The following is a 24,871-nucleotide window of genomic DNA, read 5'->3' as shown; positions in this document are numbered from 1 at the left end:
ACGGAAACAGGTTTTGCAAAGATGCGCGTATGAAGTGAAATTGCAGGCAAGGATGTGAATATTAGGATACAAGGGGGTTAAAATGCTGGTAGGTTTTCATGCAGACACCCCCACCCACAAACTGAGGTGCAAATGTGAACAACTGAAAGATGAGCAATAGAGAGAAACCAGAATTGATAGATCTGCCTATCTGCAGCCCAAGAACATACTCCCTGAAAGGCTGAATGGAAAAAATAAGCCATGGAAATGGATATGGGTTTGTGGGTGTTCAAGGAAACTCCAGGGAGCATTAAAACGGTTAAGCAACCAGGAAACAGAGAGTAGGAATAAATGGACAACTCTCCAAACAGAGTCAGAGAGATGTAGAAAGTTGAGTCCCCCAAGAACCCGTACTGATTTTAACTTGATCATCGATAAAACGATTCAGAGTTAAGCGCAAGCAGTGAAGCAGCCGGGTTTGCTGATGAGACTAAATTGTTTGTGGCTGCAAAAAATATTAGGAGACTGTGAAGAACTCCAAAAGGACCTCTCCAAACTGAGTGAGTGGGAGGCAAAACGGCAAATGAAAATGGCCAATGCAGTTCATGGAGGGACAAGGAATCTTCATTCCACTTATGCCCTTGTGGGGTCTGTGGGCCAGGAGGGAGACCTTGGGGGTCACAGTAGAGAGCGCTCCAAAGATGTTGACCCAGAGTGTGGCCCCTGTGGACAAGGCAGATTCCCACACTAAGGATCTTAAGGAATGGACAACGAAGCCGGCAGTATCACAAGGCCAAAATACTAATCTGTGGTGTGGCCCTCTTTGGAGTGCTGTGTGTCCAGTTCAGGTCGCCTCACTGGGAAAAGGATATTGCAGAGTTGGGAAAGGTTCAAAGAAAAGCAACCGAAAAGATGGAGGGGATGAAGCGATTCCTCTTGGAGGGAAGGGTGCAGTGGGGGGGGGGGCGTAGTTTAGAGAAAAGGTAAGTAATATAAGACACGATAAAAGTTTATAAAATGCTATATGGCATGGAGAAGGTGGATGGAGGAACTCAGAGCACTAGAATTCCTGGTCATTCAAGGAAGCGGAACTTGGGAGATTCAGGATGGATAAAAGAAATGGTTAACTTGCGCAACTCCCCGCCACAGGAGGCAGTCATGGTTTCCCACCTTGGTGGCTTTAAAAGGGGGTTAGGCAAATTCATGGAGGAGGAGAGGGTTGTCAGTGGCTGTATGTTGTGGGAGGTGGCAATATTTCTGAAGCCGCAGGAGAAGGAGGGAGCTCCAGTTCTGCAGCCAAGGGCTGAGATTCCTGCATTGCAGGGGGTCAGGCTAGACGACCCTTGAGGGTCCCGTGCAACTCTACAGTTCTGCCATTCTCTCTCTCTCCCCCCCCCACTTCTGGAGGACTCCTGGTCCTGGGGCAGGGATGGGGTTGGGGGGCAGCAGGAGGAGGAGGGGCCACATCTGGGCAGCCAAGCCCCCTCCGCGCTCCGCCGCCGGGGCGTGACTCAGCCTCTCCGCGCCCCTCCGCCGCCCCACTCCCGCGACGGGGCGCAGCGAGGCGGCGGGAGTTGTTTGCGGGCGTTGCTCATCGCGACGAGGGAGGGGAGCGGCGGGGCCGGCCGGTGACTTCATCGCGGCTTCCTGGCCCGCGGCTGGGCGGGCGCGCATAAAAGAGCCCTCGGCAGGCAGCCCCAGCCACAAAAGCTGCAGCACCGAGCAAGAGTCGCTCCCGCCAGACAGAGAGAGAAAAGAAGCAGGTAGGAAAGGAACCGTAGCTGCTCGCTCGCTCGCTGGGCGCTGGGCAGTCCTGCGGGCTGCAACGCACGTCGGGAGAGGCGGACGCGTGTCCAAGCAGGGTCCCGTACCCGCCGCGCCTGCCTTCCCGCGTTGCAGGGGCTTCAGGCTTCCTCCGGAGGGGAATCGGGACCGGGAAGAGCCCCGAAAGCGGCCCTAGGGCGGGGGACGAGCTGCGCATCTGCACGAAGGCCCCCCGGGGAAGGGAGACCCCTCTCCAAGCCTGGCTCTCGCCCTACCCCGATTCCCAGACGGCCGAGCCGTGCGCCTTCCTGTCGTCGGGGGTCTCCTCTCTCACCGCCTTCTCCTCCCCTTCCTAGGATGCCTCTGCCGTCGAGCACGATCCCCGGCGCCTCCCGGAGCCTGGTCTGGGCTGTCACCCTGGCGGGGCTGGTGGCCCTGTCCTGCGCGTCCCCGGCGCCCCTCGCCCGGCCGGGTGTCTCCCGCGTGGCCAGCCTCTCCACCGACTTCGGCGTGCGCGTCTTCCGCGAGGTGGCCGCCTCCTCCGGCGAGCGCAACGTGGCCTTCTCTCCCTACGGCGTCGCCTCCGTCCTGGCCATGCTGCAGATGGCCGCCGCCGGCGAGACGCGGAGACAGATCCAGGACAGCATGGCCTTCAGCCTCGACGGTGAGTCCGCAGCCCCCCGGGTGGGGGGCTTGAGAGGGGGCTGAGGGGGCGCAGCGGCTCAGCGAAGCCTCCGACGCTTTGTCCTGGCTTTGCTGCAACAAGGGAAACGTGAGGGGGGCAGCAAAGTTCCTCCTCGCCGGCATCCACTTGAGGTGCAGGATGCATCCCCTTAGGGGGCTGGAGAAGCCCCGCAGGACAGACCCCACCACTAGCCGGAGCAAGCCAGCCCACTCAGGCAAGAAATATGTGGGGAGAACCCCCAGCTATTTCCCTGACACCCCAGCGGTGGCCAAGCTGGGTTGTGATGCTGTTCTCCAGGTCCCCGAACTGACCCCCACCCCATGCAAGGAAGGCTGCTGCCTCCCCATCCCTGGTGTTGCAGTGATATTGAGGGGTCCGTCTTGCGGGGAGGAACTGAGGGGTGAGTGGGCCCCCTCTTTTCCTTGAGCTCCCTGCCTCTTTCTAACAGAGCCAGAGTCTGTCCTGGGCTGCTCTCCTCTCAGCTATCCGGTCAAAGCACCAAAATAAACCCCAAATCTTCGCTAGCTGAGCTGGTGATACAGGGGGAGTTACCCACTGTGTCAACATTCATGTTTTGTTTTGTTTTAATGGGGGAATTAGTTGTTGTTTTTAACTACCTCTTATGCAACTGGGGCGACTCATGCATTCAGACCATAGAATTGTAGAGTCATCTAGTCCTGCAATGCAGGAATCTCAGCTCAAACATCCATGACAGATGGCCTTCCAACCTCTGCCTAAAAACCTCCCAGGAAGGAGAGCCCACCATCTCCCAAGGGAGTCCGAATCTCCTTCCTTGCAATATCAAGCCCTGGATTCGAGTCCTGCCCTTTGGAGCAGCAGGAAACATGCTTGCTCCATCTTTCACGTGGCAGCCCTGAAGATATATGATGTTGGCCCTCATAGCTCCTCTTCTCCAGGCTAAACATGCCCAGTTCCTTCAACCGTTCCTCATCAGGCTTAATTTCCAGACCCTTGATGCTCTTGGGCGAACCTTCTCTGCCCACCTTCCAGCTAGTCAATCTCCTTTAAACTGCGGTGCCCAGAAATGGACACAGGACTCCAGTTGCAGTCTGACCAAGGCAAAATAGAGTGGGGCTATTACTTCCCTTGATCCAGACACTAGACTTCTGTGGATGCAGCCGAGAATAGCGTTAGCCTTTTTTGCTGCTGCATCACACTGCGAACTCATGTCCAGCTTGTGGACCACTAAGACCCCTGATCTCTTTCACATGCACTACTAGTAAGCCAGGTGCCCCCCCCATCTTACAATTGTGTAGCTGGTTCTTCCTGCCTAAGTGTAGAACCTTACATTTGTCCCTTAAAAAAAAAAGTTTTTATTAAAGATTTTCTTGGGTTACAAAAGTACAAACGTTTGTGCATTTTCAGATCATAAAGTCCTTTCTATAGATCAGTTCTATTCGATGTGAGACTTTGATGCTGTATACAGCATAAGGTATGGGGCGCGGGTGGCGCTGTGGGTTAAACCACAGAGCCTAGGACTTGCTGATCAGAAGGTCAGCGGTTCGAATCCCCGCGACGGGGTGAGCTCCCGTTGCTCGGTCCCTGCTCCTGCCAACCTAGCAGTTCGAAAGCACGTCAAAGTGCAAGTAGATAAATAGGTACCGCTCCGGCGGGAAGGTCAATGGTGTTTCCGTGCGCTGCTCTGGTTCGCCAGAAGCGGCTTAGTCCTGATGGCCACATGACCCGGAAGCTGTATGCCGGCTCCCTCAGCCAATAAAGCGAGATGAGCGCCGCAACCCCAGAGTCGGCCACGACTGGACCTAATGGTCAGGGGTCCCTTTACCTTTACAGCATAAGGTTGGGGGAGAAGAGAGGTGGGAAAAGAGATGGGGGGTGGGGAGAGAGAGAGAGAGAGAGAGAGAGAGAGAGAGAGAGAGAGAGAAGCGGGGTAGAAAACTTTAATCTTTTAAGCTCCTACACCACTTTCCTTAGATGCCTCCCACTTTTCTTTCTTGTTGGCATTGTCTGCAGTTGGCCCTTCAGCATTTCTCCTTTTAGAAACTCCCTTCCATCTTGGACTCCCTTCTCTTTGAGTGTCTCTGACCACGGGATCTCACCTAGTAGCTCCTTCAGCTTTTCGAAATTGGCCTTCTTAAAGCCCAGAGAGTGTGTGAAACCCAGGAGAACATGATCACTTTCTGCCAAGTTTCCTGGTGCTTCCACTTCATCAATCAGTTCTTCCCTGTTGGTGAGGACCAGATCCAAGATAGATGGTCTCCTTGTTGCTTCTTCCACCTTCTGGGAAATGAAATGGCCAGCGAGCGACTGGGGAATTTTTGGACCGTATATTCTCTTGGGAGTCCCAACAGATATTGGGGTCATCGAAGTCTCCCATGACTACTATATCTCTCCTTTTTGAATCTTGGGTAGTCTGCTCTAGGAAGGTATCGCTCAGGTCTTCAGGCTTGGCAGTCTCTAGCAGACACCCACAGTAAGGTCCCTGTTGTTTTTCTCTCCTGAAATTTATACCCCTATACTCTCAACCTGCCTTCCATGCTCCCAGTCGTGGATTTCTCCACAAGTGTACACATCCTTTATATACACTGCTGCTGCTCCTCCCTTCCTGTTTGGTCTGTTCCTCTTGAACCGGTTATAACCTTCAGTTCTGACATTCCAGTCGTCAGCCTCACCCTGCCAAGTAATGCCTTCGAGGATCACCCTCCTTGTCATGTGAATCCATTGGTTTGGGTGGATGGTGCATTGAGAAACGAGCTGCAGTGGACAATGAAAAAGTGGAAGAAATGGAGAGAGAGAAAAGGAGGGAATGCTCGTATTTACGGGACCGCCTCTCCTGGTCTGCCCCGCAGAGGACCTTAAGGTCCATGAAGAACCATAGTTTAAGGATCCCGGGCCCTAAAGAAGTCAGACTATCCTCCACCAGGGCCTTCTCAGTGGTGGCTCCGACCTAGTGGAATGCTCTGTCCCAGGAGACCAGGGCCCTGCAGGATTTAACCTCCTTCCGCAGGGCCTGTAAGACTGAGCTATTCCGCCTGGCTTTCAATTTGAATTCAGCCTGATCTTTTATTCCCCTTCCTTCCCTCCTTATCCCCTTTTGACGAAGATAACCCACTCTGGGATCCCACAGCTCATTCTCCCCTGGTCTCCTCGCTGGCCCAAATAGGACTAATTTAGCCAGCTAGCCCTGGTGATCATCTAATATTTATTGAATGGATTTCCTCCCTAAATTGATTTTTGAATTCTGAGGCAGTGGAAGACAGGAGTGCCTGGCGTGCTCTGGTCCATGGGGTCACGAAGAGTCGGACACAACTAAACGACTAAACAACAACAACTGTATTTTATGCTGTTTTTTGTTGCATCAATTAAGTGTTTTAAATTTGTTGCTAGCCGCCCTGAGCCCGGTTTTCTGAACCGGGAAGAGCAGGGTATAAATAAATATTTTTTATTATTTATGACTAATAATCTCCTGCCCTCGCTGGGCGCTTCCTCCCTGCAGAGTGGGGCACCCCCAGAGCCCTGCGCTGGTTGCAGAAGGCGCTGACGGACCCCAGGAACAAAGATGCAGTGGACACGGCTGATGCCCTCTTTGTGCAGAGGGACCTGGCGCTCAGCCCAGGGTTCATGCCCCACTTCCACCGGGTCTTCCGCCAGACGGTCAAGCAGGTGAACTTCACGGAGAGCGAGGAAGCGCGCAGGATCATCAACAGCTGGGTGCAGGACCACACGAAAGGTGAGTCTCTCCCTTGGCAGCCCTGCAAGGCAAGGGGGGAACTGGGCCGCCTGACAGTCACGATGATTGACAGGTAGGCAGGCCCATGGGGGGGGGACAACGCAGGATCCAGGCCACTCGCCAGAAAGGGTTATTTTTTTATTATTTGAGGACATATTGTAAACCAAGTAAAACATTAGTGAGGTTGATATAAACGCGCGCAGTAAGAGATAATAAAGGGAAAATTTATAAATGTATTTGAATGGGATATGCAATAATAAAAATATATGAACTGCAGAAGGGAGAGGGAGGAAGTTGAGGGAAAGGTAAATTAGATTTGTAAAGTTTCCCCCCCCCCCTGACTAAAATATTTGTGAAAAATGAAAAATGAAATTAAAAAAGAATTTCCCACACAGTGTTCGAGAGTATTGCAGTGAGCTGAAATAAATAAGGGAAGGAAAGAGGAAAAGTAATAAAAACAGAGGAAAGCAACAGGAACAAAATAACAAAAAAATATGTAATCAAAGTTACAGAACTATATATATGTGGATAAATTTATTCTTTCCCTCCAGTATATGTTGATTCATGGGTCTCTATGGTTTCCATAAACATGTTCCAAAGGTCATTAAATGTGTGCCTGCACAATCTCTGCCTGCAAGGGATGCGTTCATGGGGTGCAAGAGATGCCTGCCATCTATCCAGCTATTATTTTTATTATGCACCTTGTGTCTTTACGCTACGAACCGCCCTGAGGTTTGTGGGCGAAGGGCGGTGTGCAAATCTGACAGAATGCATGCCTTCCCCCAGGGATGATCCAGGACTTCCTGCCCGAGGGGACCCTGGACCACATGACCCGCCTGGTCCTGGTGAACGCCATCCACTTCAAGGGCCTCTGGAACCTGCCCTTCCCAGAGGCGGCCACCAGGGAGCGCCTCTTCCACAAACTGGACGGCAGCACCCTCTCCGTCCCCATGATGGAGCAGACGGCAAAGTGCAACTACGGTGAGCAGGGGCTTGCCGAGAGGTGGGGTGGGAAGGGGTCTTCCTCTTCCTCCTCCTCCTGGAGAATGAGGTCATCAATGTGTCAGGAACATGGGCCCCCAGAGCGCAGCCTCAGAAATTGAACTAAGCGAGCAAGGAGCTGAGTTTAGAGAGCACAGCCCGGCCCCCTCCCTCCCAGGGAAGAAGCTGTTAGCTCCTAAGGAGAGGGAGAGTTAGAAGTCGACAGGAGCGCTGCCAGGCAACTAGCAGATAAGCCTGAGGCTGTGTCTTCGGGGGATTGGGGAGAAGACAGGCCAGCCGTTCAGTCCCCAAACTAGGAGACGAGAGAAGCTCAGAGAACAACGGAAGGGAAGGAGAAGAAAGGCGGGGTTTTGGCGTTCTTCCTGGTGGAAGAATGAGTCAGACTGAGCAACTACTGTTCATGAGAGCAGGCGGGAGGGACGTGCTCTGGACGCGTTTCTTCTTGTAATTAAACTTGTAAGCAACGTAAAGCCGTTGCTGCTTCTCAGGCTGCTTGTTTGCCAGAGACCGTTATGCAACGGCTGCTAGTCAGGGTGGTGATGCTCTGCATCAGGGACGCTTCTGAACCCCAGCTGCTCAGGAGGAAAGACTTGCTCTTGTATTCAGGTCCCACTTGTGGGTTTGAGAACGGGAGGCAGGACTAGACAGGCCACTGGCTGATCCAGCAGCTGGGCTCCTCTCATGGAACCTCCAGGTCCCGGTGCAGTCTATCTAGAGTCCTAGGTTTCTTAGGGGTATCTGGCCCCTGTGAGGACAGGGTGCTGGAGGAGGTGGCCCCCCCTTGGCCTGACCCAGCAGTCTCTCCTTCTCTTCTTACGCCCTCCTGTCCTGTCCTCTGCAGGCGAATTCTCCAGCCCTACGGGAGTGGAGTACGATGTCATCGAGCTGCCCTACCAGGGGGGGACTCTCAGCATGCTCATTGCAGCCCCCTTTGAGCTGGACACCCCGCTCTCTGCCCTGACCAACATCATCGACTCCCAGCTGGTGGCCGAATGGAAGAGGAACATGACAGAAGTGACAAGGCTCCTGGTCCTACCCAAGTAGGTGCCTCAACACTTCACCTGAGGAGGGCGGGTGGGAATGTGGGGAGCCAAGACTCCCCTGGGTCCACGCCAGGCCCCCATCTCTCCTGTTGGATGGATTTAGATGAGCAGGGGTGGGTAGTTTATTAATTATCCTTCCTCTCCCTCACTAGAATGCAAGTATTTATTACAGCAGAGTAAAATCTCCACCCGTACGCAGCTTATCTGTAGAAGCTCTTGGGAGAAGTCTATCAAACCTCCTGGAACAATTATGATACCTCAGGATGCAAACTTGGATTATCTTCTCCCGTTTATGTTTCCCTCTTAACAAGGAAATCACTCTCCAGACTGTTTAAGCAAGCCAGAAAAACGTAGGGTTTACTCACATTAAAAGTCTTGCCAGGTTTCAACAGTTACAGTGGTGAAAATCAAAGAGGCGGTAATACCTAAACATTACAAAACTCTACAGCCCAGTTCAAAATGGAGTGTGTTTTCTGGGAAACCCAGCCAGATGGGCGGGGTATAAATAATAAATTATTATTATTATTATTATTATTATTATTATTATTATTATTATTATTATTATTATTATTATTATTATTCTGGAGGGAAGCTTACAGACATCTTACCCCATTATAGGTAAGAAATGTGTGCAGTGACAGGGAGAAGTAAAGATTAACAAACCACAAAAGTTTAGAGAATATGAAATTCTGGAATCCCCTGTCTGTGACTATCTAGCAATCAGGCAAGCTGTGATTTGGGTGCAGATCCTGCCACATCTCCCAGCCATGGTGTGGAGCTGGTGGCTGCCTGGACTGTGACACACACACACCCTCACCTCTCGCCTTCCTTTTCCTGCAGATTCTCCTTGGAGAGCGAAGCTGACCTCCGGGGGCCCCTGGAGACCCTGGGGATGAAGGACATGTTTGACGCAAGAAAAGCCAACTTCAGCAGCCTGTCAGGTCAGTCCCTTCTGACGCCTGTGTGAAGACCCTTCTGGTCGTCTGCCCCCCGGGGTGCCTGGCTGTAGCTCCCCAACTGCAGTATGTGAGAACGTGTTTCAGAGTTAAGGCAGCGATGCTTCTGAATCCCAGATACTGCAAACCACAGGAAGGGAGAGCTGCTTTTGTGCCGGGAAATTCTCCTTTGGGAAGCTGGTTGGCCCCTGTGAGAGCAGGATCCCGAGCAAGCTCTTATTAAAGTAATAAGAAAGAGGAAGGTGCTGTTGAGCATGTGCCGAGGGCCTTGGCCTGGCCGCAGCGCGCTCCCAAAAGACACAGGAAAGTCAAACAGCATTTTGGGGTGGGAAGGTTTTTAGGGGTGTGCTGCAGAAGCAGCCACCCGATCGGAGAGCTGTTTTCTCCTCCCACACTCCAAATAAAAATATATTGCACTGTTGCAGAGGACGCGGCGGGGGCTATATTGATGCCCAGCTTGCTTTTAGCATTGTAGAGTTTGAAAGGGTTCCGAAGGGCTGTCTAGTCCAACCCCAGCAGCAACACAGGAATCACAGCAACAGAATCCCTGGCAGATGTGCTTCCCACCTCTGCTTAGAAACCTCAAACGACTCATAGAATTGTAGGGTTGGATGGGCCCCCCAGTGGTCATCCAGCCCAACCCCACATGGGATGCAGGAACTGCAGCGAAAGAAGCCCTTGCAGGCGCCCATCTGACCTCTGTTTGAAAACTCTCAGACATCCAAGCTGAGAATGAGGCAGCCAATGGCCCTCCTGCCCCCTTTCTGTGGCCCCCTTTCCCTGCTCACTGCCTTGTCCCCCTTTGCAGACCAAGAATCCCTCTTCGTGGCTCAGGCCCTGCAGAAGGTGAAGATCGACGTGAATGAGAGCGGGACGGAGGCCTCCTCTGCCACAGGTGAGGGCCGCCGTTGCTGGGAATGGGTGACCCACTTCTCCTTCCTGAAGTTGTATATTTTTTTGGGGGGGGGAGTTTTGAACCTGCTTATCAGTGCTTTGATCAGCTTACTTCCCCTTCAGAAATGTTCTGAACTGCTTAATATAAAAACCGGTGAGCAATAAAATTCAGGTATGCAGTAATGCTGTCAGTGTGTCAGATAACATCGGGAAGTACAGTGGTGCCTCGCAAGACGAAAAGAATCCTCTAGCGGTTTTTTCGTCTTGCGAAGCAAGCCCATTGACGGATTAGCGCTATTAGCGGCTTTTAGCGGCTTATCAGCTGATCAGATCAGCTGATAAGCGGCTTAGCGGCTTAGAAAAAGGGGGGGGGAGGAAAAAAACCCAGCAGGAACTCGCAAGACATTGTCGTCTTGCGAAGCAAGCCCATAGGAAATTCGTTTTGCGAAGCACCTCCAAAACAGAAAACTCTTTCGTCTAGCGAGTTTTCCATCTTGCGAGGCATTCGTCTTGCGGGGTACCACTGTACCAAAAAGACAAGGTGACAGAACGCCAAGCAGGCCAGGCCCACCTTTAATGGCCGGGGAAAGCCTGGGGGGGGGGAAGGGTTGTATCCAAAAGACACCTGGAGCAGGTGACCAAAGATGGAACCTCATTTCCTGCATCATCCCAAATAGCTGTGGCAGAAAATGCCCCTTTTAACCTCTCCCCTTTCCCCAAAAGCAGAGCAGATGACCACTGGCCCTATTGCTTAGGGGGTCTTTGGAGGTTTCATCCAGATACACCCCCCCCACCACATCTCTTTCCTGGGGTGACCCCAAACAGCCAGCTCAATTCCTGGGCTGTCCTCTGGGCCACCTCCAGTTCCTCTCATCAATGCAGCCCTCAAACGCCTCTTCCTTTCTAAAAATCTTATTATATTAATCCATTTACCTTCCCGCCGGAGCGGTACCTATTTATCTACTTGCACTTTGAGGTGCTTTTGAACTGCTAGGTGGGCAGGAGCAGGGACCGAGCAACAGGAGCTCACCCCGTCGTGGGGATTCGAACCCCCGACCTTCTGATCGGCAAGCCCAAGAGGCTCTGTGGTTTAGACCACAGCTCCACCTGCATCAACATACTATACAGTAGAATACAAACTAAGCTAAACAGAATAATAAAAAAGCAACATATCAATCAGAAAGAAAACTAAAGAGAAAGAGAAAGTAAGATGCAATAAGAATCCTGTTTCCTTTCCTCAGCTGTCATCATCTACGCCCGAATGGCCCCCCTGGAGATTGTGATGGACAGGCCCTTCCTCTTCCTCGTGCGACACAACCCAACCGGTAAGAGCACTTTTCACAGAATTGTAGAGTTGGAAGGGACCCCTAAGGGTCATCTAGCCCAACCCCCTGCAAGGCAGCTCAAGAATCCCTGATTCTGATGGCCACCCAACCTCTCCTTAAAAGCCTCCAAAGAAGGAGAGCCCCACACCTTCCGAGGGAGCCCGTCTCTTGCCTTCAGGATGGTTTTCCTGATGTTGACTCGAAATCTCCTTCCTTGCAATTTGTGGTTTGGCTTCTGCAGAGAACAAATTTGCTCCACCTTCCGGGTGTCAAACCCTGTAAACAGAGCAAGGCTGCGCTTGGGAACGGTGCAAGGCTGCCTCCTGGTGGCTGCCTCTAGGACCACGGAGCCTTATTTTATTTTTTCCCTCCAAGGCAGGAGTGACCTTTGAACCCACCTATATTATTTCGTCATCAATGCATTTTATATCCCACCTTTTCCTGCGCACCCACGGCCCTCCCTCTCTCCCTTTTTATCCTCAGCCTGTTCAGCTCAGTTGGTTAGAGTGTGGTGCTGATAACGCCAAGGTTGCGGGTTCGAATCCCGTCTGGCACAGCTGCCCATTCCTGCCTTGCGGGGGCTGGACTGGATGACCCTCAGGGTCTCTTCCAACTCTATGATTCCAACAACCCTGTGAGGCGGCTTAGGCTGAGAGGCAGGAGCTTCATTGCGGGAATTGTAGGATTGTGGAGCTGGAAGGGGACCCCAGGGGTCATCTAGTCCAACCCCCTGAAATTTGTGCATCCAGACAGCCCCTTGAAATTCGATCTATTTAGAAACCTGGTGCCTAATCCCTAACCGCATCCCTGCTTCTGTTAACGGAGAAATCTGAGGGCTCCTTTGGACAAAAAACCAGGACCCCGGCCAGGAATACCAGAGCAAAACAGCAGCCAGTCGGCTTGGTCTTGATTGAAGACTGTCGCGACAGGACTCCCACCTGCCACCAGGTGGAACAAGATGGAAGCCCCAAACAAAAGAGAACCCAAACTTTTATTAGCAGCTGATCCCCATATTACCCCCCCCCCAAACTACATCACTCATAAATCATGAAAGGGGAGGTCTGGTGGCCGTAATCTGAGCATCCTGGACCCTGCCCCATGGTTCCCCTTGCCCTCCACCCATTAAGTGAAACGAAAGAAATATTTACATTTCCCTGTTTCCCAGCCAAGTTAATCCCACCCTTTTGTCTCCATCTGGGTTTGTTATTTCTGGAATGGCTACCTGTCTGGCACTCAGGTATCAGGATGCTCACATGTCTATAGGAATTTCTGAAGTTTTCCCAGTGAGCCAGTACATAGATCCATTGATCAGTGAATTCTTACATTTGGTATCGTGCAACAAAGGCCCTTTGAATAGGCAGGAAGAAACTGTGATGAAGTGTTTTGTGGGGACAAGTCACAAAAGTCACAAAAGCGATTGTGCTGGTTTTGGTAGTGGGCTGCATGTGCAGGATAACTGCTGGAGGGGAAACACCCCCCAACCTATACATAAATTCCTGCAACACGTCTCTTTCTCTCCTTTACAGGCACCATCCTGTTCATGGGGCAGGTGATGGAGCCCTGAGTGCCCCCACCTCCTTCAGCCAGAATCTCTCAGGAGCCGGAAGAAGTTTTTCTTCTCTTTCTGTCCCCTCCCTCTACATTCCCCCACCCCCAAAGAGAGTCCTGTCGACCTCCCTCCAACCTGATGCTGAGTGGTAGCACAAGGCACAGTGCCCTCTCACCCCCCAGGGAAGAAGCCTCAGTTGGTCTTTCGGCTGGGAAGAGGCTGCCCCCTCTGCCCCCTGGGCCAGAAGAGATCCCCTCTTCAGAAAGAAGAGGCTCCAGCCACGATGTCTGCACAACCGCTTCTGCCTCCACCAGAGTCTTCCTTGCTGGGGGGCAACTGCGCACCCTTGCTCACCCTCGGATGGGGTGGGGCTGTGGCCATGCCAAGAAATCCCCGGATGATGTGTGCCCCCTACCTCACACTGGACTGGAACCCTGCCCAGTCAGGGCTAGTGGCTTCCTTTGATGTTTACATCGGAGTAGAGCAGGGATCTCTGCCTTCTCTCTTTATTATTATTATTAAGTATGTATGTATGTGTTTGGAGTGGGGAAGGGATGAGGATTGTGTGTCCCCCCCATTGGATGTGGATGGGTGGGGGCTGCAGATTAGCACTTTGAATACGTCCATTTTCCTTCTGCACTGCTGAGATGGACATTTGTTATGAAGTACGTTTTAACAGAGAGGCTTAATATATGTTCGGCTTACTGTTTGAATTTAGTGAAATACGTTGTTGGGGTGATGATGATGAGGGAGCTGTGGGCAACCTCCCCCTCCTCTTGTGCCCCCCTGAGGAAGGGCAGCATCTCTCCCGTGGGGCAGGTGGGGCAAACCGCTCATTGCCGTTCCTCCTTGCTCTGGAAAGGGCTAAGAAAACTGCACGCATCTCCAAGCGCTCCCAAAAGTAATCTCCAACTTTCTTTCAAACCCCAACACGCCTGGCCTTCACACAGCCCAGTTTTCCTGACATGGAGACCTTTGAGATGCTACAGATTCTGCAATCTCTGGCACACAGAAGGAGCCCTTTTGCCCAGACCCCCAAGAGCCACGGGGGCTTCTCCAAGCAAAAAACAGAGGCCTCTCTTTCGGAAACTCTGCAAAGTTTCGAGGCAAGCTTGCCGTGACCCACACGGGCCCAGAAGCTGCTGTGAATGGCGCTCTGCCAGCAGCGTTTGCCATCCTGAGGGTCCCCCCCCTCCATTTCTGCTTAATGGCTCTCTGGCCCGAGTTCCCCCCGTCCTTGTGATTTCCCAGGACAGCTTCCAGTTAATCGTAAAAATGGCACTGGGATTGCTGAGCCCAGCAGACGCGATGTTTTGCCCAGAGGCCTTGGCTGCTGTCCAAGTGGATTATCCCCTCTGGATCCCCTGAGCCGGGCGGCTGCCGGGGACCCCCCAGCGAGGGCCCTTGAAAGCTGAGCTTGGTACAAATTGGGGGGGGCGGTAGAGGGCACCCCCCACATAGGTGGGGAAGGACATCCCAAAGGAAAGCTGGTTTTGTGCAGCGTTGGCGCTGAAAGAGAGCAAACTGGAAGCGTTTTGGGAGCAAGTCAGTTCTGAGCGCCCCCCTCCTCAAGAAGTAAAAGTGCCAGCCTTGAGATATTTAATTGGGGCCTGGGAGTCACCTTGAGATTCAGGGGCCTGGTGATTGTAGCTGACTCAGGAGCATCCCTCCCCAGGGTGTCGGAGAAGGAGGATTGACCAATTGCCCCACGGCTATTCTCTGCCTTGCACTTAGAGGTCGCGCCTGCCCCCCTGCCCCCTTGCGCTGCCTCAAAAACCAGTATTTATACAGAGAGATCGAATTCTATTCCTAGAGGAGGTTATTTTTTCACTTTTCTGTACAGAAATCTGATTTATATTTGTATATATATAACTATTTCTATACATGTGTGTGTTTGCGGGGAGAGTATTTTGCATTCTACTTTTGATAGGAAATAAAAACACTACGACCATCTTGGCGGCTGTGTCTGTCCTGAGCTTTCTCTTGAGCAAAACGGGTCCTGATTCTGGGCTTCTCCTGCACCCCTGCAAGCCCATTCCCAAACCCACAGGCTGGTGCAGCCTTTGGCACCGAGGGGAGAGAGACTCGGTTGATTGCCTAAAAGCGACTATAGGGCAGCCCCACAAAGCTCCCTCTTGCAGACCTTCTTCCTTCCGCTTCGCTCAGAGCCCCACTTCCTCTGCCACCCCATAGAAAGGTCCTGGCCTGCCTGGCACCACAAATGGGGGGTGGGCCAGTGAGATACTTACGCAGCCCCTAAGCATTTTCCTGGACATTCTGAGGTTTTGCTGGCTGGGCGGTGAATTTTGGGGGAAATGGATTTATTTTCTGACAGGGTTTTGATCTGGGTTGCTGTGTGGGATATTTATTCATTGCACTGGTACCCCCACCTGTCCCCCCCCCCAAAGTATCTCCAGGTGGCATCACAGGGTTCTCCCGCTTCCTCGTTTAATTCCCCCAACAACCCTGTGAGGTTGACTAGGCTGTGAGAGGCAGGGACTGGCTCCTCAGGGTCACCCAGGGATTCGAACCCAGGCCTCTCCCAGCTCTTAGCCCAGCAATCATAGAAACAGAGAATTGTAGAGTTGGCAGGGACCCCCAGGGGTCATCCAGCCCAACCCCCTGCATGCAACGCAGGCATCTCAGCTGAAGCATTCCAGACCAACAGGTGGTCTGCTTAAAAACCTCCAAGGGAGGAGAGCCCACCCCCTCCCAAGGGAGACCCTTCCGCTGTAACCACTCCACTCCACCACCGCCTCTGAGGAAAAAGAAATTAGGGGGAGGGGTGCGGGGAAAATGGGTTGAATGTGGCTTGGTAAGGGGGTAGAATAAGTGGGTTTGAAGTGACCTGCAGCTGGAAGGGACCCCCAGGGGTCATCCAGCCCAACCCCATGCAGTGCAGGAGCTGCAGGTGGAACTCATGGGGACTTGAATGGGGAGGGTGGGGAGGTCAAGGAGGAGGAACTGAATGGGGGAGACGGGGGGGGGGGGAGAGCAAGTGTTGATAGGATTGGAGAGCTGGAAGGGATCCCCAGGGGTCATCCAGCCCAACCCCCTACTTGCAATGCAGGGATCTCAGCTGGAGCCCCCAAGCTCTGCTTAAAAACCTCCAAGGAACTGTAACCACTCCACTCCACCACCGCCTCTTCTCAAAAAGAAATTCGGGGGAGGGGAGAGGAAAAAATGGATTGCATGTGGCTTTGTCGGGGGGGGGGGCAGAATAAGTGGGGCTGAAGTGACCTGCAGCTGGAAGGGACCCCCAGGGGTCATCCAGCCCAACCCCGTGCAGTGCAGGAATCCTGCCGGCAGCAGAGCCAGGTTAGGGGGCTCATAAATCAGCATATGCAAGTGGGGGGGGGGTCTTCAGTTGCGCCCCCTTTCCCACGTGGCCAGAACTCCCTCCTCGCGCCCCCTTCCCTCCCCGATGACGTCACCGGAGGAGGCCCCTCCCTCCCTCCTCTCCTGCTCCTCTCCGGCTTCCCCGCCCCTCCCGTCGCCCGGGGAGGCAGGCCCCGCCCCCGCCCGGTTGCCTTGGCGATGGGGAGCGAGAGGCGCCCCTCCCGCCCCGGAAGCGGGCGTCGCAGTGCGCAGGCGCGGCCCCGGGGCGGGGGGCGGGCGGGGGGCGGGTCCGGCCGGGAGGCACCTGGGCAGGTTCGGGCCGCGGAAGAGGAGCCGGAGGGCCGCAGGGGCCGCGCCGAACGGCCCGCCACGGAGCGACGCCCGACATGGTGAGCGGGGGGGGGGGCGCGGGGAGGGACCCCCATCCGGCGCCCCGGGGGGAGGAGAGGGGGGCTGGCTCCCACGTGGCAGGGCGGCCACTTCCGGCCCCGGGTGCAAGGGGGGCTGGATCCTTCCCCGGGAGAGGGGGGCCGCCCCCCAGAGCAGAAGGACCCCCTCTCCTCCTCCCCCCTCCAGAGCAAGGGCGCCTCTGAGCATGTGCAGGCGGCGGGGAGAGCAGCGCCACGGGGGGCTTGGCAGGCGGAAGAGACCCCCCCCAAAGGAAGACCCCACAGATCACAGGGCAGGGAGCGGGGGGACCCCCAGCAAGGCTTTGAGTTGCTCACCCCACCCCATAAAACCAGCCGGTCCCCTGGGTGGGGGTCCGCTGCGCCCCCCACCTCTCCCTCCTCGCAGCGCCCCGGGGGGCTTGGCAGGCGGAAGAGATCCCCCCCCAAAGGAAAACCCCACAGATCCGCGGCGGCGGGGGTCCCCACGGGGAATGGGGGTCCCCAGCGGGAGGGGGAGGTGGTCTCCGCTGACCCCCAGCAAGGCTTTGAATTGCTCACCCCCCACAAAGCCAGCCGGTCCCCTGGATGGGGGTCCGCTGCGCCCCCCACCCCTCCCTCCCTCCCTCCTCGCAGCGCCCCGGGGGGTCTTTGAGCCGAGGATCGGGGGGTTTCCGGAGCCCCCTCCCGCTGCCTCTCCCTGGCGCCTCCGCCCCGTCGCCCCCCCGCCCCGCCCCACGGAACAGGCGCGCCCTTCCCGGCTTCGCCTGCCAGCTCCTTCCCTCCTCCTTGGCCCTTCGCGGAATTGGCTGGCGAGGCCTCTGGGGTGGGGAGAGACTGGGGCAAAGGCAGCACTTGTGGGGCAGGATTTCCGGGTGTGCTTTTTATCAAGGGCGGGGGGGGGGGGCGCTGATAAAGAGGCAAGGCTAGCTCAGTTAGTAAAGCAGGAGATTCTGGGTCTCAGGGCTGTGGGTTCGAGTCTCCTGCCTTGCAGCGGGTTGGACTAGATGACCCTCGGGGTCCCCTTCCAACCCAATGTGTGGATTCGGGGTCACCGCCTTTGCCCGCCTGGAAGCCCTCCAGGCGTTTGGGGCTGGCCCCGAGGGAAGTGGCGCCTAGTGGGTGTTGCAAAGCCCCCACTCGCTCTCTCCCACTGCTCCAGAGGACCGGGAGTGGCCGCCTCTTCCTACCTGGGCTGCCCCTCCTGGCTCACCTGTTGAGGCTTGTTGGTGACTCTCCCAGGGAGGATTGCTCAGCTGAGCTCAACCCGCCTTCCCTCCGACGCACGCAGCTGCCACCAGGAGCGCATAGTTGCCCTGCGGAACTCCCTGCCACAGGAACCAAGCGAATTTGCTTTAAAAGGCAGATTCCTGGAGGAGGAGAGGGCTAGCTGTGGCCACGGTTGTAGAACCCAGTTTCAAGAAACCCCAGGAGGCGAGAGGGGTCCTGCGGAGCTCAGCTCCTCCTTGCTGGTTTCCCGTAACTGGGGTAACTGGTCGGCCCCAGTGAGAGCAGGAAGCTGGACGAGAGATGAGCTGTTGGCCAGATCCTAAGAAGAGGAAAGAGATCCTTTTGCCAGAGGGGCTATGGAAGCGGGGAAGCCATTATTATTATTATTATTATTATTATTATTATTATTATTATTATTATTATTATTTTCTCTCCAGCAAAAAGGGGTGTCAGACAAGTCCGGAAAGGGAGTGGGGCCCGGACTCCTGGGTTCTTTAGGAAGAGGAGGGGGAATCTGTGGGAGGGGTCTTTGTGGATTGGTTTTTTTAATATATATATTGCATTTTTAAATTATTACTCATTTATTGTTTACTGGTTTTGTACGCCACCGTAGATCTCAGGCCTGTCCGCAGCATAAAACCACCACATAAAAACCGCAAAATGCATAGTAAAAGTAAGAATAAGAAGAAACCAAGGACCGCTCCCCTAATTCCCCCAACCCTTTTTTTAAAAAAACGCCCTGAGATTTGCAAGGGAAGGACTGTGGGAAAATGTAATAAATGAATGAATTTTTGTTCTGCCTCTGGAGGGGAAAGTTCTGATCAGCCTCCCTTGGGCTGCTTTTCGGCAGGCTGCGTCTGTGTGGCCCCCCCCCCCCCAAAAAAAAGAAACCTTGGAAGGGCCTCATTCTGTGCTTGCAGGGGACCCCCTTGCTTTGCAGGATTTAATTTTATTGGGTTTTTTTGGGGGGGTTGCTGCTTGCTGCAAGAGGAGCCCCCCCTGACCTCCCCCACCCTCCCACCTCTCCTCTCTGCCCCCCCCCCCAGATGCGCTTCATGCTCCTCTTCAGCCGCCAGGGCAAACTGCGCCTCCAGAAGTGGTACTTGGCCACGTCCGACAAGGACAAGAAGAAGATGGTGAGAGAGCTCATGCAGGTGGTCCTGGCGAGGAAGCCCAAGATGTGCAGCTTCCTGGAGTGGAGGGACCTCAAGGTGGTCTACAAAAGGTGACTCTCGAACCCGCTCCCCACCCGCTGCGACTCCGGGTTGGGCTGGATGACCCCTGGGGGTCCCTTGCAACACTGCGGTTCTTGGAAAGTGGCGGCCTCTCCTCCACTGGAGGTCTGTCATCAGGGACGCTTCGGCTGCGACTCCTGCGTTGCAGCGGGTTGGGATGGATGACCCCTGGGGGTGCCGTTCCGTCTTGCCCACAAGAGCATCAGGACAAGGTTTGGAGGCCGGAAACAAGCGGCAGCTGCTTGGAAAAGGCCAGGAGGAAGCAGAGGAGCCTCTGTCTGGCTCGGGGCAGCTCTGCCGGGGGAAAAGTGTGTTGCGGGTGCGGTGCCTCCACCGAGAAGGCCCTGCCCTGCTCCTGTTGCAGGAGGTCCCTTGGCCCAAGAGGGGCGCCACTTTCTCTGGGCACCCAGCCCCCACCTTGAAGGGGGTGACCTGGTTGTCGATTTCTCCTTAGCTGCCCTGGGGTGTGGATTGGAAAGCCCCCCCCCCCAAGCTTTGCTCATCCTGAGTTGGTCCCTGTCCGTTCGGGGGGGGGGCAGGAACGGAGAATAAGCAGCCCCCCTCCCTGGGGAATGAGGGACTCTTAGACCCACCAATTGCTTTATCTCCGGCAGGAGTGGGGGAGCCCCAGACCCAGAGGCTGCGTGTGGCCCCCCATTCCCTTCTGTGTGGCCCTTGCCAGCTCTCCTTTGTGTTTCTTTCCCCGGCTGATTCCTTCGAACTCTGCTGGCGTCTCTTTCTTGGCTTCGCAGATGGAGAAGTCTCAGCAGGAACTACCCCATTGTACAATACTAAAATATATATTTTTAACAGCAACAGCTCCGCCCCCTTTTACCTCTGGCCCCGCCCCCTGGAGTGTGCGGCCCTCAGAGGCTTGCCCAGAAGCGGAAGGTGGCCCTCGGTCTCTCTGTGCTCTGAATGGCCTCGCAGGGCTGTGCTGAAGGGAGAAGCCTTCTGAGCATAGCTGTCAACTTTCCCCTTTTCTTGCGAGGAATCCTATTTGGAATAAGGGGATTTCCCTTTGAAAAAAGGAAAACGTTGGCAGCTGTGCTTCTGAGACTAATTATTGCCCCATCACTGCTGCTGTGGGGCAGAGGGTGGGGTGGGCAGGTGAACCCCAGGTGACGGCACCTTTCTATGGGTGCCTGCAGGGATAGCGTTGTCCTGCAGGGGGCACCCCGAGCTCACCTTGGCTCCTCTGTGGCCAAAGGGGGCCTCTGCAGGTGCGCGCGGGGTTAATAAGGGCCCTGTGCCCCACACACCCCACATCTGGCCAGCATAGGTACCTGCTTTGCCCCCCACCCTCACCTGGAAATGGCTGGCCGGTCGTCCCAGGGAGGGCAAGGCAGGCTTGGGTGGTGGTGGGCAGCTGGCGGCCTCTTCAAGGGGGTGCGGTGGGGAGGAGGCTGCCCCCCAGGTGAGCCAGGCAGCAGCAGAGCTGGAGTCCTGACCCCCTTTCCTCGCCCTCCTGCCCAGGTACGCCAGCTTGTATTTCTGCTGCGCCATCGAGGGCCAAGACAACGAACTCATCACTTTGGAGCTCATCCACCGATACGTGGAGCTGCTGGACAAATACTTTGGCAGCGTGAGTTGTGGGGAGGGGCTTCTCCAGGGGGTTGGGCTAGATGACCTTCGGGGGGTCCCAATTCTGGGATTCCGCGACTGCAGAGCGCTCTTTTCCTGCTTCTTTCTAGGTGTAAAAAGCACCAGCATCCCGCCCCCCCTCTCTCTGTATGTGTAGGGGGGGGACTTTATCTCAACTCTCTCCTTTCAGTCCTGAACCCTAGAGCAGAGATGCCTGGAATAATAATAATAATAATAATAATAATTTATTATTTATACCCGCCCATCTGGCTGGGTTCCCCCAGCCGCTCTGGGTGGCTTTCAACAAAATATTAAAAATACAAGAAAACATCAAACATCAAAAACTTCCCTAAACAGGGCTGCCTTCAGATGTTAAAAATAAGTTTTATTAAATTTTATTAAATATTACAAGAAAATAAAAAGAAATAGAAACAATACATAACAATACATAAAAAACATTTATCTTCACATTTTTCAAAATGCAGACTGGAAAAGAAACGAAAGATAGAAGAAAAGAAACAAGAAATAGAAAAAAATACTTTGCTAAATCAGTAATACCAAATTCATATTTCAAACCTTCAGATGTCTTCTAAAAGTCAGATAGTGGTTTATTTCAATAATAATAATAATAATAATAATAATAATAATAATAATAATAATAATAATAATAATAATAATAATTATTATTATTATTATTATTATTATTAATACCCCACCCATCTGGCTGGGTTTCCCCAGCTACCCTGGGCGGCTTCCAACAAAGTATTAAAATACAATAGTTTTAAACATTAAAAGCTTCCCTAAACAGGGCATCTGATGGGAGGGCATTCCATAGGGTGGGCGCCACCACCGAGAAGGCCCTCCGCCTGGTTCCCTGTAACTTCACGTCTCGCAGGGAGGGAACCGCCAGAAGGCCCCTGGGAGATGGACCCCGGTGTCCGGGGTGGAGACGCTCCTTCCGGTCTACTGGGCCTTTGAAGGAGCATTAGGGCTTATAATAATAAGACCGTAGAGTTGGAAGGCACCCCCAGGGATCATCCAGTCCAGCCCCCTGCAGTGCAGGAATCTTTCGCCCCACCTGGGGCTTGAACCCCCGACCCTGAGATCAAGAGTCTCGCGTTCTGAGCCATGAGACAAGCCCTGCTGGGTGTGGACAAAGGGGGTCCCTATGTTAGCCCACCTCACAGTGATGAACCAGGTGCCCCAATGGGGAACCCGCAGTAGTAATCACAATAATATTAATTTATTACTTAATAAATTGGGTCTGCCACTGTGGGCAGCTTCTAACAAAAGACTAAAAGCTGCATGAGACGTCAGACATTAAAAGCACGCGGAATCCCAGCAGGAGAGCCCTGTCTTTTCCAGCGACTCGGACCCAGAAGCTTTGCTGTCTCCAATTGTCTTGGTCTCTTTTAAAGCCAACTGAGTTGTTGGGTGTCGCTGTCTCCAGTGGCAGGGAGTTCCGGAGTTCCGCTCTGCGCCAGAGGTTTTCTCCATCCTGAACCTTCCAACGTTCAGCTCCGTTTAAGCTGAGGCAGTTGGGGGGCTCCTGGCAGATCTGGGGAGGCGGTTCCTAAGAGGTCCTGGGCTCCCCGCCCCCTGCCCCCCCAACCCCCCAAAAGCAGAGTTTCCGACCCGCGGGGAGGCAGGAGGGCAGAGGCCAAACCCCGCCGCTAATTACTCTTGCCGTCATTTTGATTCCTTAATCCGCCCCCCTCCACTTCCCTGCCCCATAGAAAGCCCCCCTCCAGCCTCCCTCTCCTAAGCCGGCTCTTAGACCCACAAAATCCAGCTAAGCATGGCTGCTAATTGGGCTTAACGAGGGCTTGGCAGCCGCCCCAGCTAATTCCTGCTGCTAATGCGCCACAGCCGCTTGGCACCCCCCCCCCCCCCGGAAACGCAGCCAGATTGGAGGGTCAGGATCCTGGGCACAGCTGTCAACTTTTACCTTTTCTTACGAGGAATCCTATTTGGAATAAGGGAATTTCCCTTTAAAGGGGGGAAATTGACGGCTATGATCCTGGGAGCAGTTTGGGGGGGGGGTTGGTGTGTTGGGGGCCCCTGCTTGGTTCTCACGCCCCCTTTCTCCCCCCCCCCGACAGGTGTGTGAGCTGGACATCATCTTCAACTTTGAGAAGGCCTACTTCATCCTGGACGAGTTCCTGATGGGGGGAGAAGTGCAGGACACCTCCAAGAAAAGCGTCCTCAAAGCCATTGAGCAGGCGGACCTCTTGCAGGAGGTAGAGGTGGGCCCCTGCATGGGGGTCCTGCATGCCTGAACTGGGGGGGTGTGTGGCAAGGACTGGGGGGGCGCCTTCTCCCTGCACCCCCAAAGACAAACCATACACTTCCCTCCAGCTGTGGGGCCAAGCAACCTGTTGTTGCTGCCGCCCTGGACATGCCTGGTTTCTGTCTGCTTCCGCAGAGGAATTTTTTTTGGGGGGGGTTGCTGCTGGAGGAGCCCCCCAAGATAGCTGCCTTCCTGGCTGCTGCTGCGGTGGCTGCTTTCTGCATGCAATGAGTCACCGGCAGCCATCGCTCCCTCTCTCTGCAGTGGGCGTGAGCGACTCAGCCGCCTGCCGCTGGGGCCGAGTGCAAATCCTCAGGGTGGGGAGGAGGGAGACGCAGCAGCCTTGGCACCCTCAGCCACTGCCACCCCCCCCCCCGTAGAAACCCCCCCGGCATGGTGGACGTTGGCACACCCCCAAACCCTTAGAATGGAAAAAGCCCTTGTTAGTTGCTCTACGGGGCGTCAAGAGCACCTCTGAGCAAGCGCAGAAAGCCTTCCCTCCCCTGGGAAGTGTCAGGGTAGTGGTTGGGCTGGGGGTCTTATGGGGAGGGGGGCTGACTGCTCCCCCCCCCCCACTTCCCGCTCCCCTCCTCTGAACCCGCCTCCCCTCTGCTTTTCTCCCTGATACAGGAAGACGAGTCGCCCCGGAGCGTTTTGGAGGAGATGGGCTTGGCGTAGACTTGGGATCGTGAGCCGGCTCCCCCCCCTTGCCCCCGCCACTGCCCCTCGTGCCCCTTTGCCCCCCACATGCAGTGGGGCTGAGAGCCTGTGGCGGCCACGCAAGCTCTGCAGCCGGCCTCCTGGCCAAGGAACCTGCAAACCGCACGATGTAAATACCGAACCACCAGCTGGGGGTGGGGTGTGGGTGCCCTGCGTCAGAGTGTTTGGGGGGGCAAGGAGGCATTTTGCCCCCGCCTGTTGGGGGGCAGAGAGAGAGAGAGCGCAGCGTGGAATTCAGGAGCACCAAATGATCTCCATTCTCCATCTTTTTTTCTGTGCCCCTCCAAACTCTCCTACTTCTCCTACCGCCCCCCCAGCACCCCCAATCTGTTCACACCAGCAACGTGGCACTTCCTGCCGCCCCCAAACCTCTGACTCACCCGGGCAGCATGTGACGGATCCCAGAGGAGGGGGGGGGGCAGCAGCAGCGCCTCTGCCTTCTTCCCTCCCTTTCCCTCTTTCTCATTTTTTTTGTTGGGGGGGCAGGCGCCCCACATGCATGTGGGGCACGTGGACGCAGGTAGCTGGAGATTCGGAGGAGCCTGCCATTTGGAAGACCACCAGCCCCCTCCCCCTGACTTTGGGTGCCTGTATTCCCTCCCCCTCCGCTCTCCCCCCCCCCAGCCCCTTTCCAATAAGGCATGATCTTTCCGGACCCAAGGCGTGAGTGCGAGTGTCTTCTCTGTTTTGGAATAAAGCGTGTGAGGAAGACGGTGGCCTGGCTGTGGTTCTTGCCCCTCCAGGGGGGGCAGAAAGAGCAAAGGGGGTGCGGCCCGGAGGTCGCTTGGCACACCTGGCGGAGGTGCAGGTCATTTGCCGTCGTACGGGAGGAGCACCTGAGCATAAACAGGGTTCATCTGCAACGCTCTTAGAATTGTGAAGTCGGAAGGGAACCCCAGGGGTCATCCAGCCCAACCCGCTGCGAATGCAGGATTCGCGGCGAAGGAATCCCTGGCAGGGGAGCCCTCCATCTGCTTTTCCGGGCTGGGAATGTTTAGCCTGGAAAAGAGGAGATGAAAGAACCGTTTCCAAGCACCTAAAGGGCTGGAGGATGGAGCAAGCTTGTTTTCTCCTGGTCTGGAGGGTAGGACTCGAACCCACGGCTTCAAGTTACAAGGAAGGCGATTCCGGCCAAACGCCAGGAATAACTTTTCTGACAATAAGAACTGTTCGACAGTGGA

General features: G+C 54.7%; 2 protein-coding genes across 3 annotated transcripts; both read left to right on the top strand.

The window, feature by feature from the left end:
• The first annotated feature begins 1,602 nt into the window (after positions 1-1,602).
• On the top strand, positions 1,603-14,570 carry SERPINE1 (serpin family E member 1). Its single transcript, XM_081168002.1, has 9 exons — positions 1,603-1,742; positions 2,100-2,407; positions 5,904-6,137; positions 6,924-7,118; positions 7,981-8,179; positions 9,023-9,123; positions 9,947-10,033; positions 11,274-11,357; positions 12,884-14,570. The coding sequence occupies exons 2-9, from the start codon at positions 2,101-2,103 to the stop codon at positions 12,919-12,921; spliced, it is 1,245 nt and encodes a 414-aa protein (XP_081024128.1). The 5' UTR covers positions 1,603-1,742; position 2,100; the 3' UTR covers positions 12,922-14,570.
• Positions 14,571-16,522: 1,952 nt separating this feature from the next.
• On the top strand, positions 16,523-24,406 carry AP1S1 (adaptor related protein complex 1 subunit sigma 1). 2 transcript variants are annotated; one of them, XM_081167614.1, is made up of 5 exons: positions 16,523-16,634; positions 18,908-19,086; positions 20,573-20,681; positions 22,783-22,920; positions 23,601-24,406. In XM_081167614.1, the coding sequence occupies exons 1-5, from the start codon at positions 16,632-16,634 to the stop codon at positions 23,646-23,648; spliced, it is 477 nt and encodes a 158-aa protein (XP_081023740.1). In that variant the 5' UTR covers positions 16,523-16,631; the 3' UTR covers positions 23,649-24,406. The 2 variants fall into 2 exon arrangements, with proteins under 2 accessions (XP_081023740.1, XP_081023739.1); XM_081167613.1 differs by having other exon boundaries at positions 22,783-22,926.
• Positions 24,407-24,871: the final 465 nt, after the last annotated feature.

The sequence above is a fragment of the Podarcis bocagei genome (genome assembly GCF_964188305.1).
Source record: "Podarcis bocagei genome assembly, chromosome: 13".
Lineage (NCBI taxonomy): Eukaryota > Metazoa > Chordata > Lepidosauria > Squamata > Lacertidae > Podarcis > Podarcis bocagei.
Note: the sequence above shows the minus strand (reverse complement) of the source record. Positions and strands in the feature narration are given on the sequence as shown.